This window comes from Apteryx mantelli, chromosome 4 (genome assembly GCF_036417845.1).
Source record: "Apteryx mantelli isolate bAptMan1 chromosome 4, bAptMan1.hap1, whole genome shotgun sequence".
NCBI classification, from domain to species: Eukaryota; Metazoa; Chordata; class Aves; order Apterygiformes; family Apterygidae; genus Apteryx; species Apteryx mantelli.
The window spans coordinates 71,885,206-71,905,061 of record NC_089981.1 but is presented as its reverse complement, the minus strand read 5'-3'; the positions used below and the strand labels follow the sequence as shown (position 1 = coordinate 71,905,061).

General features: G+C 36.8%; 1 protein-coding gene across 1 annotated transcript in view; it reads left to right on the top strand.

Moving 5' to 3' along the window:
* CATSPERB (cation channel sperm associated auxiliary subunit beta) overlaps positions 1-19,856 on the top strand; it is a 45,958-nt gene that overhangs the window by 8,929 nt on the left and 17,173 nt on the right. The window contains exons 5-10 of the mRNA XM_067295683.1: positions 523-615; positions 1,804-1,922; positions 4,052-4,084; positions 7,127-7,279; positions 8,195-8,347; positions 8,933-9,077. Coding sequence (XP_067151784.1) covers positions 523-615; positions 1,804-1,922; positions 4,052-4,084; positions 7,127-7,279; positions 8,195-8,347; positions 8,933-9,077 — 696 coding nt within the window. The remainder of the gene's footprint in view (positions 1-522; positions 616-1,803; positions 1,923-4,051; positions 4,085-7,126; positions 7,280-8,194; positions 8,348-8,932; positions 9,078-19,856) is intronic.

The following is a 19,856-nucleotide window of genomic DNA, read 5'->3' as shown; positions in this document are numbered from 1 at the left end:
CACTAGATAATAATCAGAAGATCCTAAAGAGGAAGGATAGGAGGAACTTCATCAGTGAAATTCCTGAAGAAAGACTCAGGCTTGACATCAGTTGTTATTCCAGTTGCAAAATAATTCTGGAGCCTACTGATAGTTTTGTATCAGAACAATTGATGTTGATATATTTAGGTAACAAAAATCAACCTGCAGATTTGTTTGTAGATGTTAAACACAATAATCACAACAGCTAAGACACAGGAGTTTCAAATGAGCTTCATTTTTATTCCAGTTGTCCCAACCAGCTTTCATTTGGATCTCACATAGGCAATAATTCTATGAAGGAAGCAACAGAAGTCATAGAATTTCCAGACCTCACTTCTAATTTATTCTTTTGATGTTAATAGTATTTTTACCTGAATAGAGAATGTTCTGTCTGTTCTGTGCCAGAAAATATATTTCCTAGACAGGTCTAACAAGAGAGGACAGATTTTAAAATAATTTTCCCTTTCATTTCTCTGTAAATGTTGGGTTTTCACTTTTCAGGTGTGTATGTAGGCGTTACCTACTCTGGATTTGCATATGACAAAACAAAGTGGTTCAATATGACGAACAACCTGTGTCCCGATCAGGAGGATGGTAAATTTGGCTTCTCAGTGGTTTAGTAATGCAAATCACATAGGGAGAAAGATGACATTTATTATGCTAAACTTATAGTATTAGGGGGAAGAAAAAAATATATATATGTGTGTGTGCGTGTGTGTATTTTGGAATACATAAACCTCCACATGTGAAACAAAAGTAATACAACTTTAAGCCAAGTATAACCTGAGAACAGTTGTTCTAACTCTAACCAATTTTGTTTAATGATTATGAGAATTCAAAAAAGAAGAAGAAAAAAAAAAGGTACTTTCCGCCTGTGAAAGCAAAGGGTCAGCAAAAATGAGCTGTGAGGAAAACTGTCATGCATTATCAAAACAATAGCCATAATTTGAAGTGTCAAGTAGAGTTGTGAATATTAGCTCCCAGATGCTCCTTCTAAATGTATTTTGTATGTCTCCTTTCAGAATCAGGACTAAAGATCAGCAAGTAAGGGATTGTACTCAGTGTTAACTGAATAGTCATATTTTTATTGTCTGTCTTAGTTTATTTGGTCAGTAGTGGTTGTTTGATTTCATCCACATTGTTTGCATGATAGCATCTGGGTCATTGCATGAAGAATATTGTATTCTGTATATATACCCAGAGTTTGATGATTCAGCTGATGATTTTGATGATTCAGTTGCAGTTGTGCAGAAATTTTACATTTATTGCTCAGTATAGTCTTGGTTTTTGGGGGGGAGTGTCGATCTAAAAGAAGTTTGCTTCTGATTTCGAGGCTGGGATGTTATTTAAAGACTATGTACATGTAAAGACTGTGTGTAAGAAGGGGAATTCTTTGACATAGGCTAGGGGGAGCAATTTAGTCTGGATGCTTAAAAACTGTAGTAAGCTCTATTTTAGACATGGATCTTACCATTTGTGTCAAGCATTTGCAGTTCTTATAGGGCAGTTGGCTGCAAGGACAGTATGATCCTAAATCTGCCTAGCTGACCCCATGCAGGTGTCCCTGCATGCCAGGCAGCATACAGTGCGCAAATACTGCGCAGTTTGGAATGTGGGTTACTCTGCAGGTTGGCTATCTGCATGAACCTTGCCTCTGGTTTTGGGGGGAACACCTGGGGGGGGTTGTGTGAATACTCTGGGATAGACTGTAGCAATGTCAAATTATACAAGAATGGAGCAAAGCAACAATTCTTCACCATGTTCATTTTTCTCCCTCCTAAGTCTGTGATGACCTGTCACTTCTGAATATAGTCTTAACGAATCACCGTTTAATAGCCCTCACAACAATGGGCTTATTTATCAGTGAAGACCTGTGCCGTCCTACTGGAAAAATCCTAAGAGTATGTGAGTTTGTTTAAACATGAAGTAGCTTTTTAATCCAGTTTTGTGAAATTTTAGCTGAATAGCAAATGAGAAATTGTAACTATTTTCTAGAGAAATACTCTGAAAATATGACACTGTACATATTCAGTTTTCTGTTCTGTTTTCTTTCCGTGAGAGATTACTTTTTGAAGCTCTCAGTAAGAGTTTACGAAACCAAAAATAGTGAATAAAGACAATGAATGGAGTGCTCATCTTTTTTTTTTTAAGTTCATAGCTGTTCTCTAATAACATAAATTCTGTACATGAAATTATCATATCACTGAAATATTTTTGAAGGAAGGGTGACACCAGCAGTCACTTATTTGTTATTACCTATTTATTTTGGTCCTTTTATAGAAGTAAATCTTGCACTGGATATGATGTACCATTTTATTAATTTCAAGCTGTCCCAACAGTCAAGTTTTCAAAGGATTTTGTTAATCTGAGTGATTTGAAATCCAGTTAGCTAGGCTGATTAGTTCTTCTTCATTTTGAAGATCTTTATTCTATTTGATATATAATCAGCATCTTTTAATCTGCATTTTAGGGTATATAACTCATTAGAAGTAGTGCAAAAGATTAGGCTCTGCTGTAAATGCATGGCTCTTGCATCTAACGTGATTTTTGAGTTATGTTCTTCATTGTGTTTATTTCCTTTTAATTATTGACATATGTTTCCTTTTACATTGTAGACATTTCCTTGCAAATTAGCCCTGTCTTGAATTTTTATTTTCTTGACAGATCATTCTATGTACAGAACTGGTTGTTCTATGTACAGAATGGGCAACCAAATTTGTCAATTGAGGCACAGAATGTTGCAAATCCTCCTAGTGGGTCTTTATGGGTGCTGCTGATGTTACTGAGGCAGGATTTAGAAGCAGAGTTAATAAGGTCACCCAAAGAGGGGTTAAGTTATTTGGACTAATAAAAGATAGACTTTCCATAAAAATAGCCTGCTTATGTTCTTAAACTCTTACAGGTACAGTAACAGAGCTGCTATGGCGAAATTAACAGAGAGTTGTTTTGCACCATAGCACAACACTTACATTCTCCACTGTGCTTTAGTGACTTTGTCACAACTACCACAACTGCTATTCAAACTGTCATTTTGCCTTCCATGCTGCCTGTACCCAGCAAAAGCAGCTGAGGACAGAGGAGAGTCCAGAAAAACATTATCGATGCAGCAAGGTGTATTGCATTTCCATTTCCATATTTCAGTACTGCATTACTGTTGAAACTGAGGAAGTCTTTGCAATGTATAAAAAAACCTGGTATTTTTAGAAAGGCTAAATTTTGTTGGATTGTCATGGGGTTGCAAAAAAACTCAGCCTTCATGCAAAGATCATCTTTCTGCCAAAGTTCAACCCTTTCTGAAAGCATGATGCCACAGGAGCAACTCCATAGAAGGTCACTAGATTTTTATTTTATTTTATTTTTTACAGAAGTAGGACAAAACTGTATTTTTTTCCCGGCTCTGTCCTTAGAGATAGATGACTATTTTAGCTAATAACTTCCAAATTTTGGAAATGTCAGCCTGGGACAGAAAGCTTGCAAGGAGAATTTCACTCCCAAGGAGCTGGTTTGGCAAAATTATGAATTGTTCTGTTTCCCATTAGAAGACTCCATACTGAGCTATCTTAATAATGAACAATGCTACTAGATCTGCTTTTACTGTGACTTCCATGATGGCATCTTTCTGGAATTAAAAGACCCTGTGTGAAGTATCCGTCTACCATCAGTTCTCTAAACTGCATATGTGCAATTTTATTAACACATAAATAATGATTATACAATGTACAGCTATCAGATGTATAATCACAAATTTAATTCATTAAAATGAATTAAATATTCTTAAGAGTGAAATATTTGTGTACAGGAGGAGCAAGACTAGATCCACAATATAATGCCTCATTAAAGTATAACATTCCATTGCTGTATCCAATGCCAATATTGCCACATGATCCAATGATAAAAAAAAATAGATAAAAGAAGGAAAAAAGAGCAAGAAAAATTGTAGCTACACCAGCAAATCTTTTACTATCATTACAATTTGTGTGCTGTCTGTATTGTGTGCTCTCTTTATCCTTCTTCATTCTTTTTTCCCTAGTTCACTAATGTGACCTTTTGTGGCTTCGAAATGGTAAGAAACCTGGAAATACAGTCTATTTTCAATGTTCGTATTTGCAAATCTCTTTACATGAGTGAATATTTATTTGAAAGTATTTCAACTCTTTGGGATAAAACAGATCAAATGTTTAACATCTTAACATGGAGTCATTTTGGGGTAAGCTGAGATGTTAGAAAAATGCAACATTGGATTGAAACTGTGGAGTGTTTAGTGGCAGCTATTGAATTTGGCTGGGATGTTACCAGAGGATATTCTTGTCAGATATGCACAGGGGTGTTTATAAAGAGTTTGATCAAACAGAGTTTTGATTTTCTGTATAATCAAAATAGTTAGGTCTCCAGTGGGTGGTATCTCTGCTCTTCTTTGTTTATGTTCAGACGCTTTTTTTTCTTGACTAGCAGAATAATCCATGTGTTATTTCCTTGGAGGTCTTTCACAGTATTGACCAGACCAGTCTGGCTTATCTTGAGATTAGTCAAGTTTTAGGTGACCTGGCTACATCCAAATACAATGAATCATTCATTTCCCCTGCTTATTATTGAAAGTAAACTGTGGTGTTATTTATAGATTTATTTATATGTCAAAGGAGATACAACCACTTTACTTATTTCTGTCTTTTTATTTCTCATAGCATGATTATTTCAGTGCAAATATATGGTATAATACCCAGTGTCTAGCTAACAGAGAAACCTATGAAGGTAAAATATTCAGATTTTAAATTTACAAGAGAAAGAGAAAAAAATCATAAAAATTATAAAGCACTTTTTGTAAAGTGAATTGAGTTCAGCTAACTAACCTCAGATTTGTGAAAGAATTCATATTCCACTAAACTTGCATGGAACTTGGGGACCAATCTTCCCTAGTTCATGTGAACATATCATTCTTAATTGCCAAATATCTCTTTAATTTTAGAGCTCTTTAATATCTTTAATTTTGTCCTGCTTCTAATATTGTTCCACAACTCATTATATCGGGCAAAAGGGACAGAAACCTATGATTTTGACATGTCGGTGCAGATTATGGAAAGGCTGTATGGAAAGAATCCTGGGCCTCCTCTGTGCCCCTTGGCACAGCTCTGTAGAGCAATCCCGTATCTTGTTCTCCTGCAGTTACCTGTTAGGCAGCTTGTTGATAAGACCACCACCTAGCGCACAGAGTGCAGAAAGCACTTACACTGGTTACAGTCAACACTGCTAAGTGACCCTTGAGAAACTTTGCATTACTGAGATGAGGATTCTTTCTTGGCTAGTGCATGTAACACTCACGTAAAATGAAGTTATTCGGGTCTTGAAAAAAATTTAGCCTGTGGACAATTCAATACAGATTTAAAATATTTTAAAAGATATATATAGATATAGATATATAAAACACATTTTACATAAGCAAGGGAAGAAAATTTCAAACACATGTGTGTATTTTCTGGCTCTTAATATTGTTTTCCATATTTATTTGAATACAAAACAGCTACTTTTGCTATACAGATTGGAAACAACATTTGAAAAATCCAGATCACAAGTTCTTTTAAAAAGTATCATGACGTCTACTGAGATATCCCATATCCAGAGGTTGGTGTGTATATGTCCATGCAGTATAGAGTTAGCTGAAGGGAAGTATTCTTATGCCAGAATTATTTTTTGTGAATACACCACCATTTCTTGTCTCATAAAAGAGATGACTAGGAAAGGACTCAACTCATGACCAGTGCAGAAAAGGGTCTAGGGAATTTCTCATGGTACAAGAAGGAAGGTACACCAGACAATTAATAGGCAGGAGATTTAAAACAAATGAAGGGAAATGCTTCAGAAAACGTAAGGAAAACAAATTCATAAATTGCTGTTGAACAGGATGATCTACATGCACTCTCTGGTCTAGAGAAGTCCCTCAACCACAAATCTGTAAAGACTATACAGGAGATTATTCTATACATGTCCAAGTTCTTGTTGTTTTTCCCCATGCCCAAATATTAGACTAGATAGACCATATCTCACTTTAAATGGCTATTATCTTATGTACTGAAGTATGCTTTTCATATCTTTAAAATCATTTTTATTATTTCACTACACTGAAAAAAATACTGCACAAGCAATAATGTTCCTTCTAAGCTGCCCAGAAATATACCCAAAGGAACATCCATTTTGTGTGCAGTGCAGAGTCTGTATATTTAATATTTGTGAATGTATAAAATCAATCAATTATATAAACTGGTATAGACCCTGTTTTAAAATTACTTAGCAAATAATCTGCAATTTTTTAAAGAGATGATAGATTAATGAAGATTTCATTTATTCTAGAGGATGTTGTTAGTGTCACATTCAACAGAGAGAAGTCATGGAGCCTGGTAAGAAAATGGAAGTTTTGCGTTGACTTCAACGGTATGCTGCATGTTACAAGTCTGTCTGATGGTTTAATAATTTTAAGATTCCTATTTTGTGACCGTTTCTCTGCCTGAGTATTTTGAGCTTTAATATCACTACTCCATAAATGCTGGCATATTCTATCCCAGGATTAAAAATTTAAAATTGCTGTTTAAAATTTTTTCCATACTTTTTTATCCGATAACTTCTAGTTCATACTATACCCTAATAATCTTACTGTTAGATTGGTAACCTCTGGCCCATTTAGAAACAAAAAGGCACCAGATAGTTGTAAGTGGCTGTCTGCATGGATTTAGATGGACATCCAGGCACCAAAATTTGAAATTCTTTATCTGAAAGAATTTATTCCAGCTATAGAAAAACTTGCTTAACTTTCACCTCCCAAGTTTTCCATTTGCTGATACCAGTGGAATGATTAAAGTTTGTCTTGGTTTCAAATGAATGGTAGTTTCTATTCTAGTAAATGTCAGGACCTGAATAAATCTAAGTACTGCTGAAGAGTTTTGTAGGAAGACATTCCACTCTGATACTCCTAAGCCTTTTATATCAACGACACTGAGCTACTTTATGCTGAGAATCTGACTTTAATTTTAGCAAACCGAATCAGAGCAAACTCAAACAAGCCCCTTCATAATGCCAAAATGCAGAATTTATTAACTGTCCATTTTCCTTCTCTCAGTTGTCAACCTGCTTTTATAGTTATGATCCCTTCCATGAATGGTCAAGTTGCCTTCCTCAAAGATTCTATGGCAGAAAGAGATTTTCCAAAAGACCGGTAGCATTTCTGGTGGATTATCAGCAGAATACAGGAATCAGTATTTTTAGGACTCAGGTATGTTGTGGAACCAGTGACAGTGTCTCTTGCTTTGCTTATGCATATGATGTTTATAAATTAGATTAAATTGATTATTCTTCCTTGTCACACTAACCTATTTGAACAAAGAAGGCTGAATGGTGTGGGTCAGTAGTTTAGGCTAGACACTTCAGCCCAGGAGATTTTGATGCTGTTCTCAACACCTTCACCGTCTCCCTAGTCAGGCAAATTGCTTTGTTTGTCTGTGTTTTTCTACTTGTGAATTGGGGCAATTTACAATACCTGAGGATTTATTCACTGTGTGAAATCCACTCTGAAGAGATTAAGAGGAGGTTTACGGAGTGCAAATGCTTCTCTGGTTTGTATTGTACTTCTGTCTGACAGAAAATTTCTCTTAAGAGTTTGATAACTCTGCTTTGGATGCACTAAAATTGCAAAATAGGAATGACATTTTTCTCTTTCATTTCTGTGCTATTTCCTTCTTCTGGTCTACAGTATCAAAAAACTTTTCAGTGAGCGCAATTATTTTGATGAATGAGTTTTTATATTTAGCTGGAAATACAAGCTACTTCTCCAGGCTTCCCACAGATTCAGCTACAGTTCCTTTGGTTTAGATACAGCTCCTTTCCCTTGACTTAACAAACTTTTCATCCTCTAAATATGGGGGGAAAAATCCTTTCTTGTGTACTACAAGTGACTGTGGAGGGTTTGTATTATTTGACATTTGGAAATAGACATTTGAAGTCAGATTCATAATATTCACTGCTTTCTTTCTCCAGCATATGTGTACTACTTGCTCTCTCCTGACTTAAAATTCGTTACCAGCTTAAGCGTACTGTCTAGTCTTCTTTTTTTTGGTAGTCTATATAGTAAGAATATAAAGACTATGCAATTATCTTAGTTGTTGATACTTATTTTGTTGTTTCGCTCCAGAAAAAGTCAGTGGTTGCTGTTTACAATATAAGAAATCGCAGACTGCAAAAGAAAACAAAATTTCCAGTGTTTGAATTTCCAAACACTGGGTTTTTGCCATATGGAATGTTTTTCCACCCAGAGACTCATTTTCTGTATGTTTATGGAAATGAGGTATGTATACAAAGAAAGTAATATCGAAGTTCAGTATAATGTAAATTATTATTTTTGGTGGAATTAAATGGTCCAAACTTGTTGTTAGGACTGTTTCTGCAAGTTCTTGCTGATTTCAGTGGAATCAAGCTCAAAATCATTAGATTTTCATGCATTTTCCAATTATTGGACTCGCTTGTGTTGCAGGGTTTGAGTTGTCTGTTAGATTTAAATTGCTGTGAGACTTTATGAAATGACTTATTAGTTATTCAGCATCTGTAGCATTGTCAGAAATGGGTCTTTAGTGAGGAAATACTTTATTTTAGTTTTCTGGTGAGTACTCAAGAAGCTATCCATAAACAGCTTTTGATTATGGGGAAATCCTGAATCAACAGAAAGAAGTTATTTATTATAAACAAAATTCTGTGTTCTGGCAGTTTGGTCTCTTCACAGTACTTATATACATTACTGAATACATTAATAAAATAGATTGCATTTTTACACTTGCTGGAATACACATGTATCATTTTCAGAAAATATTAATTAACTAATAAACAATCTTTGTAGAGGCTTGTAACTCAGCAGTGACTATTATCTCTTTCATAGGTTTGGTTATCCAGTGATGGAGGCAATTCTTTTCACTTATTAATCAGTCTGGAAAATGAAAAAATTGTAAAAACAAACACATGTATGTACACTCATTCAGTTGCATTTGTGAGTGATAAGGGAAGCATTTTCTTCAGTAAGGCAGGTGAGGAATTTAAACCTACTTCTGCAGTGAAATGAGGCATGACAACTACATGAAAAGACTGCTTCATTAACCACTCATCATGCACGTCTTGTTAATGCTATTCCACAGTAAAAAGTTTGAAGGGTTACAGAAAGTCTTTGAAACTCTACAGTCATATTAATACTTTATGTTAGTAAGTTCTGAGTGAATTGCCAGGTTAGAATAGTTAAAGCAGAGACAAGATTTGTACAAAGAAGTAATGTTATATTAGTTGTATAGTTGGAAGAATGAACCTTGTAAGCACACAGTCCTTCTCCTAGTTTGAAGAGTAGCAGGCTTCAGGCAAAGTATTATACTGATGTCAACATACAAAGTCAAACAAGGAAAGTGTAGTATGTGATTGCGCTAAGCATGAGGAATCATGCTTCACTAAATGCTGAGAGGCTGTTAAAGGACACAGTGAGCTAGTCAGTCATATACCATATTTTCCTTGTTCATCTGCTGCAGGATGCAGATGGCTGTAATTGAGTAGCTCCTGTATTGTCATTGTACAGACTGCATCTTAATAGGCAGACTTGTCATTTCTCCTTTTCCATTTGTGGCAGTGTGCGATGTATAGCATACTAAGATAAAATTGGTTTATATAGATGGTATCAGGAAAGTATAGATGTAATTTAGCTGCCTTTTAATTCAGCTTTTCACTTGAAAATGAGAGCACCTATAAGAAGATAACTTTTCACATGTCACTTTTGGTGACATAACAGTGATTCAGTAACCTAAGAGCTGCTGTTTTTAGTTGAATGTTTTTGTACTATACTTTGCCATGAAGGAGGAGAAAATGTGACATTATTTTTGCCTAGTGGAATCCAAATCCAGCTTGTTCATCGCTCCACTAATATAGAAAGAAACCTATTAAGATGGATATGCTTACACAGATTTCACTGGAGGATGAATATACTGATGTTTGTTTTATCAAGAAGTAAACCATGTATGAAAAATTATGAAAATCGGTAGGAATTTTGCCAATTTTTTTTTCCCATAGTTCAGGTTGAGCCCTAGGATTTCTAATCCTATAACGAGCTGCATGTACATGAAGCCCTCTTTTCTTGTAGAACTTCCTTGAATATATTAGACATAAGTATCCACCCCACTGACCAGTGCAGGATAATGCACATGATATCTTTTGAGGTATCTTAGGAGAAAAAATTCCATTCTGCTTGCTTGTCAATTTGTTTTAAGGAGGTTTTTCCCCATTAATATACTGTGAGAATGTTTCTTTAGAGATATATCAAAGCAAGAGATCTGACTGGAACTACTGAACCTTATAACTACCACTTTATCAGCTTAAGAAGCATGACTTTTGCCTTTTCCTCATATGCATTATCTTCTTTTAACTTATTGCCTGTATTTCTCCTCTGTAGGTTTGGAAACATATACCAGGTCTGTGACTTCAACAAGAAGTGTTTTCAGTTTATACTGTGACCACTTGGGAGCTTTGCATCTAATTAATTTTAATAAGTCAAATTTTGACAGGCTGCACATAAGAAAGCTAGATGTTTTAACATCAGTGGAGGTCAGCTGTCAAAAAATTTAACTAACTAACTGTTGCAAAACATACTTAAAATCTGTAAGGAGGAGTTTGTCTCTCACTGTGCACAAGTGCAAGAAGATTGAGTTTGTGCAAGAAATAGAATCAATTATATCCTTATGGTATGGAGAATGCCAGCCTATAGCACATGTATGGCTATACATACATTTTAAGTGTATAACCTGGACTATGTTGCAGCTGTTCAGCATTCAGAATAGATAGCTATGAATCCTTTAGTGCCAGTCTCCACTCTACCACAAACAGAGTGAACTGAGCTCTATTTTTAGAGCCACTCTACAGCTCCCTCCAAAGGGAGCATGCTTGACCCTAGCTGGGGTTGCCAGGCTGCACTTGCCTGGTGGAGAGGGTTTGAGCTTGCCCTTTGCCCTTGGAGCACAGCTGGATCACCAGTGCTGCTGCATAGGCAGTCATTACTTTATATGGAAAATAAGGATTGCCTTTTCTGATACATATAACTTTTCATTTATCCACACTGAATTTTACCAGAACTTTTACGATCAGTCCCACGATACCATGACGTCCCTCTGCAACTCTTCATAGTCAGACCTTATCTGTACTACCCTTAGTAGCAATGGTGACATTCATCACTTTTCCAGTTCAGTTTTGAATAAATCAAACACTAATATGCCGAACACAAAGACCGTGTGGAACTCCACCAGTAACCTCCCTCCCCACAAGAACTGACCATTTACCCTTTGTAAGAAGGATCTCCTCTCTGTAGGACTACCAATTTTTCAATTGCTTATTTATCCATGAAAGGGTCTCTCCTCTACTACTATGGCTACTTCTTTTCCCTAAAAGCATTTATAGTGACCTCACTGAAAGCCTTTTGGAAATCCAGGTAGACTGTATCAACTGGATCTCCCTTGTGAGAGAACTCCAGAAACTGAGTCAATAAACCATCAGCTCTTCCCCAGTATTTTCTATTTGTCAGTATGTCCAGGAATTCTGACTTTTTTTTTTCTTCTATTCTTTCTTTCCACTAGTTTGTCTAGGGTTAGCATCAGTCTTACTGCTCAGTAGTTCCCTGAAGTTTCCTTGATGCTCTTTTTAAAAACTGTTGGCAGTTAGTCAGCTTCCATAGTCTGCTGCTAAGGCAGTTTTAAGTGACAAGTTACATATCACAGTTAGTAATTCATCTGTTTCACTCTTGAATCCCTTTAGAATTCCTGGGTGAAACCATCCAGCCGGTGGGTTTGTTCCTGTCCTCCAGTCTCAGCTATTGATGCTGCAGTTTGAAGCAGCCTCTACGCAGAAGGTTCCACAGTGGGAACTTCCCCAGCTTCTCCACAGCTGACATAGCTACCAAAAATTCACTTAGTTTTTCTGCTATGGTCCTGTGAGGTTTTTTTGGTTTTTTTTAGTATTTCTATACTTTAATTGGTCCTACAAACTATCTGGCAATTTTCCTGTTCCTGATGTGTTTGAAAAATAATTTTGCACCATCTCTGTCCCTTTTGTAAGCTTTTCCTCAAACTTTTTGTGGCTTGTCTTCTGTGTTTATACCCTCAACCAGCCAAAAGTTACAATATCATCTAGTATCATCTCCAGTTTTTGAAGGACACCTTTTACTTCTAATAGCATTTCTCCCCCAGTGTTTAATCTAAGTACACCATGGACCTATGTAACAGTCAGGAGCAAGTCAAGAGTTGCTTCGCCTCCTGTGGATTCCCTAACCAGCTATTCCATGAAGCAGTCAGTGACAGAATCTAAACATTAGGTTTTGGTATTGCATCTTGATGGGACATTTAACCAATATTCAGTCCCAATTAGTGGGATAACAAATTTCCCATTATTACTATATTCCTTACCTTCACATCCTGCTTGATCACTCTCAGCACATCCCAGGTGCTCTTACTATGCTGGTCTGGCAGTGAGTAACAGTCCTTCCACTGCATTTTTCCTATTCAGTCTCCAGATTTCAGAGTTCCTGATGGTACTGGTTGGCAGAGATAGCTTGATAATTGGATTTGACTCTAAACTTTCCTTGCCATATAGTGCCACTAACTGTACTGGCACAGCTAGCTCCTCCTTTTATACTTTGTACCTGTTACTGTTCTACTGATAATGGCATAATCAGAATGTTATACCTGCTAAACCAATATAAGTACTACCAATCATCATTCAGTGATATAATCCTACTATCATTTATTATTCCTTTTTCATGATACTATAAATCAGTACAAAAATGGTCTAAAGGAATACGTTGATTGCTGTTTAGACATTTTTGACAATAATCACACAGTTCAGCTAGTACAGGTTTTCCTTTGCTATAAAAAAGAAATAATAGTGGTATTACAGATTCTACTATTTTGAGACCAAATAAATGTAACTTTTAAAATGATAGTTATTCTATGGACAAGATATCCATCACAAGGAAAATAAACAGCCTCTTTTATAGGAATTAATAATTTTCATTGAATCCATTTCACAATAGTTTTTAGACTGGATTATGGGGCATCAAAATAAGTTTATATTCTATCAATCATATTAGATAAGGTATAACTAAAAAGATGACCACCTTCTTTTCTCTGATATTTTAGGAGGTAAACAAATTATTTGACCATGCATTGTCCCCGCAATATATCACAGAACAGCAAATGATATTCTTTGAGCATAATTCACCCAGCAGAAGGAAGGGGAGTATCAAGAGCTCAAGTATTCATTACCTGCATAAAGGTCAAGTTATACAATATTGGTAAGATAATAATGATAATATATTAAGACTTAATAAGTCAGAGTATTTAATTCTTTCAAATGTTAACTAGCAAAAGGGCATTGGCAAAATATGTTATAGTTCATATTTTGATTTTTTTGATATGCTATTTTAGAAATTTAGTAATAAATGGCAAAATGTTTTACCAACTGTCAAGTTTCATAATTTGGTTGCGGAAGTATGGGTGGCATTTTTTTGTCAATTATTACTTTTTTCACTCTTCAAAAATAGATCCACTCTTGTAGTTTTGGTTCAAACCAAAAGCTGAAACTCTGTGAATTCTCAGAGACTGTTAAAAAGTTATTATTTGTCAGTTAACAGCAAAGATTAGAAATATTACCTCTCTTGCCTTTTAGTTGATTGCTGGAATGACATAAGCAGCAAATAATCTAGTTAAAATAACAGCCATTTGAGAGAGTCACAGTTAATATTTATTAGAAGCCTGCTGAGTCCAGTATGTAAGGCTGCTGTATCTGATCCTTAAAATACAATGTTGTAGTTTTTATAAAACCTGGGTTTATTGTGACTTCTTACTTGTTTTCTTCCCATGTGCTAATATTATGTGTTGAATCAGCACTTTACTGGTGCAACACACTTCAGTAGACTCTAGTAGGGACCAACAAGAGTGGACCAAGCCTTATTTTCAGCTGACCCTTAAGTATTTGTAGTTATATCAGTATTTAAATTTTGTAAATCAATGTAATGCTCATTAAAACAGCATACTAATACAATGGGTTACATTTATAGTGCCAAAGGTATCCAGTCCACAATGCACGTATTGGACTCTGGGCCAAGTAGTCCAGTATGGCTTACATTCACACTCCTCAGGGGTATTTGAGGCTTTATTCAATCTACAAAGGATTTGGAGTGTCCTCTGGCTTGGTATATATCCCACAGGCCTTTGCCTCTGTTTACTGGCATGTCTCAGGTTTGAATATTGGACATACCACCCGACCACACTCAGGATATGGCTTTTTTTTTTTTTTTTTAATTAAGTTGTTGCTTGGACTAATGAGAGGATGGCTTTGCTGCCTGCTAGATTATTGTTTATTCAGCATGTTTGCCATGCCTGGCATATGGCATGAGGGCATGTGTAGACACGTGTAAAGACAAGATCTGCACAGTTAGTGTTGGAGGATCATGCAGGGCTAGCCTTGTAGTCTCATCCATACTGTTTATATGGAGCTTGTCCTGGAGCAAGCTAGCTCACAGATCGCATCCAGGTTTTATCTCAGAGGGAGCTAGTTGGTTGGTTTCTGAAAGGATCCCAAGAGCAAATAGTAGATATGTAGGGTAAGACAATCAAGGTACCAGCCCAGGAGTGAAAAGCTTTAAGGTTAAATTCTACATTCTAATGGCTGTTTCTAGTGAAAGATACCCTTCTGTTACAAACCAATAACATAGTGTACAAGTACATTCTCATTTAACTTGGAATGCTTATCTGTATGTTACATTTCTAACCAATGGACTGGAGACCAGACTGTCTCAGTCACTAGTGTTTATTGACGTGCACCTGAACCCCCTGTGCCCTTGAGACTTCTAGCCTCCATCTTTAAAGGAAGCAGAATGGCCATCAAATCACTTATTTTTTCACAGCCAGAGCTGTAGGACAGGGCAGAGCTGTCAGAATGCATCTCCTGCTTTTGTTTCCAGTTTGTCTTATTGTAAATGATGGTAGGCAGAAGGGATTCTCTTTAAATTGTTGTAGGATAACAGAGTTCAGTTAATTAGAGTAGATTTTAGTTGTGTTGAATTCTTCATATTTGTTTACACAATGCAAGAAGGTGCCCTTAGAGCCAGCTAAAAATATCTCCTGATTTCAGGTCTTGTTTTCCAAGTGAGGCTGTACTCCTCAGCAACAGGTTCTCAAAGTGTTTGTTCTTCACAGAGGCACAAAAGAGAGAAAATTGTTTCTGTTCTTTTTCTAAAACAACTGAAAAGACTCAAGATGTCAGAAGTAATTTCCTGAATCTATGGGGCCTGTCTCATACACCTGTAACAGAATATATGAAGCTCTGAACAGCCCTCCATTGAAAGTACTTGGTAGTTCTTCTTCTAACATGGTGTATGAGACATCTTATTCAGCCCCCAACTATTTATTTGGCAGTCAGTCTGAGAGGACAGATCCTTGTGTTACTTCTCTAAGGACCACAAGAATGGATTTCTTGTTAAAGGAAGCTGAAATCTATGCTTGATTATTCTGGTGTCTGTAAAGAACTGTCCTTCAGAGCAGCAGTACCAATTACTTCCTCATATTTGCATACACAGTCTGCAGTACAAAGCAGGTATTCTGCACAGATGCTCGAAATCTCTGCTTTGACTAGAACAAGTTCTGAAAGCAAGGGCACAATCTATTCGGCACAACTTATTGGGTCTGCCTTTAGCTGGGTACTGATGCCATCAATATTGCAATTTCCAATACCAAAGATTCATAGATTCCTGAGTCCCTTGCATGACTCTCATTTCCCAGAAGTCTGGAATAGTTAGGAGATCCTTCCCTTGATGATCTCAAAAACTAATAGGTGTTACATACCTCAAAGATTTGAGTCAGTATTTTCCTTTTTGAGTATTGATACAACTCAGTCCAAGACGAAACAGTTCTGTTATCAAACCTAAACATGTCTTTTCTTATTATTACCTTAACAGAAGTTTTCAGAAACAGCCAAAGAGAAACAGAGTTTACATAGCATCAGTGAGCATGGTAGATTATTAGTAGCAGCAATACCTGAGAAGAAGATTTCTTAGATTACCACTGCTTCTAATAATCTATTGTACTCACTGACACAATCAGTTTGACAGTCACTATAAGAGATGTCAGTCAGTCACAAAAGATGTGTATCCTTAGCCACCTCCATCTAGGAAATAATTTGTACTATTCCCAGAATCTGCATAATAGTACAAATTCCAATCCACAGGCATAAGAATGTTTAAATGTTATTGCTTTCCATTTTTGTGTCTGTCTTTAAGTTTAAATAGGCAGGTGTGAGGGGGGATTCAATCCCATACTGCATTTAATATAATCCTTCATTTATGTGCAAATCTGCAGACTAAAAGCTTTATGGTGTCTCAACACCACTTCCCCACCATATTCTGTTTTCCATAAAGTTTACATCTGTACCACAACCTAAGGTGGTTTTTTTTTTTGAAATTTCTAAGGGGTTGGGTTTTTTAAGAATTTGTGTCATATTAAAGTAACAAATTCCCATCTCTATTGCCCCAAACCACAAAATTCGGAAGAAATGATTGCTCTGCACATTTTAGATGTCACAATATAGGAAGTTTCTTACACTCTTCACTGTCTTTATTGACCTATCTAAGGATCAGGGAATTTCAATTCAAGTATGTGCCAGCTTGTATGAAGACATGCTCCAAGATAGCTCATTTAGAACCCACAAGGCATATTACTATGCATTTTAGCAGAGAAAAAGCAATTTCTTCTACTTCTTATGAGTATTCCCATAACACATAGGGATTATAGAAACTGTGCTCTGTGTGTGTGTATGTATGTATGTGTGTATATATGTAGCTTAACTCCTCTGAAGACTATAAGTAATTTTGGTGTAGTATCTCAGTTTGAATCTGGTAAAGCTTTGTTTCGGTCACTGAATAACCTGGCTCAGAGCACCTTCTTCTAGTAACTAATTCTGTGTCAACAGCCACAGAGTACATATGGACACGGCTGCATGAACTCTGTTTACTGAAAGAAAGGTAAGTAATTGCTCTTTGGGTTTTTTTTTTTTCAGCAGACAGGCAAAGGGCTATACAATCTAAGAATCCAAACCTATCCCATCAGTTAGTAGCATTATGAGGACTTTCTTTTAAATATCCTTTCATCTTTGCCGGTCCCCTGACTTCCACATCTGATATTTGCCAGTTTGCTTTGACTCTGGAAAACAATTTCTCTTCGGAATTTGTAGAAATAGCATGAAATGTATATGCTGTTTACCTGGGGAATTATCCAACACAATAAGGAAACTTATACTTCCTGTCATTATAGGCCAGTCGGAGCAGCTCTGGTAGTCAGTGATTTCCCACTGGAATATTCTCCACGTTATTTGTCCTCTGTCATTGTAAACGTTCTGGAGAAGTTCCCCATTGAATCTGAAGGAAGCAGTCCCTGCATTAAATATACATTAACTGTTATGAAGGGCTTAAATGACAATAACATAACACTCCACATTTCTAATCCTGGTAAGTTGCAGATGTAGTCAGTCAAGTGTCATTGATTCTTTACAGTAAAAGGGATCTTCATATACATTCCCTCTTATTTGAAGTCCTGAACTGCAGTCCTGTGTTGCAATACCACTGTTCCCTATTCTAAATAGGCACACCACTTTTTTGCGGGCAAAAAGCTCCACTTGAAATACAAGTACCAAGAACAGCCTAGCTCAAAAGCCATTGCCTTTGGCAGGTGTGAAATACCACTGGATGAGAGATATTTTACCTTTGTGACAATTAGCAGCAGCTCCCAGATCACAGCCCCTGAGTTCTGAACTCAGCAGGAGTCAAAAGATCCTACATGCAGACCATGGAGGCAAAATTCTCTTCTGGGCACCTGAAATACCAAAGCCTATGCTGAGTCCCGAAGTCAGTGAGGGGTTGGTGGCCATTGCATTGATGGAGGTAAGGCCTTGCCTTTCTTGAGCAGCAGTAATAGTTGGCTTACAGGAGCCCTTGCTGCATCCTCTCACTACAAACCCCAGCATGCTATGAGCAGCCAGGTCTTGTGAGTAGCAAGGGATGCCAGGAGCTGTTGCTTCTCTGAGTAGCAGCTCCTGGCTTTCATTCCTGTTGAGTTCATAACCTAAGGTTTTAACCTCATAACCTAAACATTTTCTGCTTATTTCAAGCATTGCATATGCACATGCGTATAGGTGCCTGTGTATGTAATTAGGTTCTTAAATATTCTTTTCATTTTAGTTGTGGTGTGCTAGGAACATAGTTATACAATCATTTTAGAAATTGCTATTATCTATAAAGATGTTATCATTTACCAGCTGATTGCTAGCACTCCAAAACTTGTTGTTGTCCTCTCACAACTAAGTCACTTTAAGAGCTTGTGGGAGCAAAATCCACTACAGTGCAAAGTCAGCTGCCAGCATTCTGATCACCTTCAGCAGTGTGGCGGAGTGCTTTACACATGCTACTGTGGTAAGATGAGGAAGTGGAAGAATCATTGCTCCATCCATCTGCTCCATCTCTCCAGCTGAGCTGGCTGTGGTACAGGTCACTCAATAGGCTGCAAATCAGTTCTGGATGAGAATGTGATGACTTTAGATAAAGATAACCCAAAAGTCAAAACTGCATTATCTTTCTTTCTGATGTATGCTAAATTTAGTATGCATATTAGTTCAACTAAGAATAAATTGGTGGTTGAAGTCAGGTATTTGATTACAAACATATGTTCTTTGAATGCAGGAGGCATGAAATGTGTGTGTGTTTTGTTTTGTTTTTCTGAAAAAGCCACTTTCAGCCACTGCTCGGGCCAAGAAGCGTTGTCTCTTTCCTTTTTGCTAGTGTTTATTCTGCTGTTTCTTGGCTTTCTGCTCCTTTGTCTGTCATTTTCTGTGTTTTTTCCCCACTCCTTCCACTTCACCCTCACTGAGACAACACTCCCTTTCAACCAGTCTTTGTGCTCCAGTTTTCCACATGACTTTGAGGCAGACACCCCTCAGATTTCATCTCTTTCATAAAGGAACTCAGACTCTGCATTTCTCCAAATCAAAGGCAGTTGTTATACCCAACAGTGGCACAAGTCTAGTAGAACTCATCTTTTTTCAACATATGGTCCTGATGAGGTTTAAAAGGCCTAATCAGAAGTTTTAAAATAGTGACACAAACTCAAGTCTTTGTCGCTTGAGTGACATAGTACAGTGAGCTGACACCTATATCAGTTGCTTCTTTTCAATTTTTCTTACTATGTCCAAAAATGTGTCACTATATTGTTCTGAGGAAAGAGTACTGCCTCCCAAAGTGCCTCTCTTTGCCTAATGAGTTTGTAAGCGCACCCAAAGATCATATCATTATCTACCCTATAGGAAGCTTTAAGCTGATCTCTATTTTCTCAGTAGCTTGTAAGACCTTTTCTCTGTTTGTTACTGGGAAATAGTGAGGTGACTGCTTAAAAGGTCAGCTTCCCATCCAGAATGGTCTTGGACCAGATGACCATTTATGTCTTTGTTGACTGAATGTTAACCAGAAAATTTCTGATTCCATTGCATTAATTTCTGATACAGCTTTGCACCGGACAAATCCAAAAGAAATTCCAGAAGCTTCCCTTCCTCCCTTTCTTATCTGCACAGCAGTTACTAGACTTGCTAGTTAAGATTAAGCATTTGTAGTCCCCCTTGCACTATCTGTTATTTGTTGAAAACATTCAGCACAGCAACAGGGATCTGTTTGGCTTCTGAGTATCAAGAAAGTCTAAAGCTAAAACACCTCAGAAATCTCAGTCATAAAACTAGATTTAAGTAAT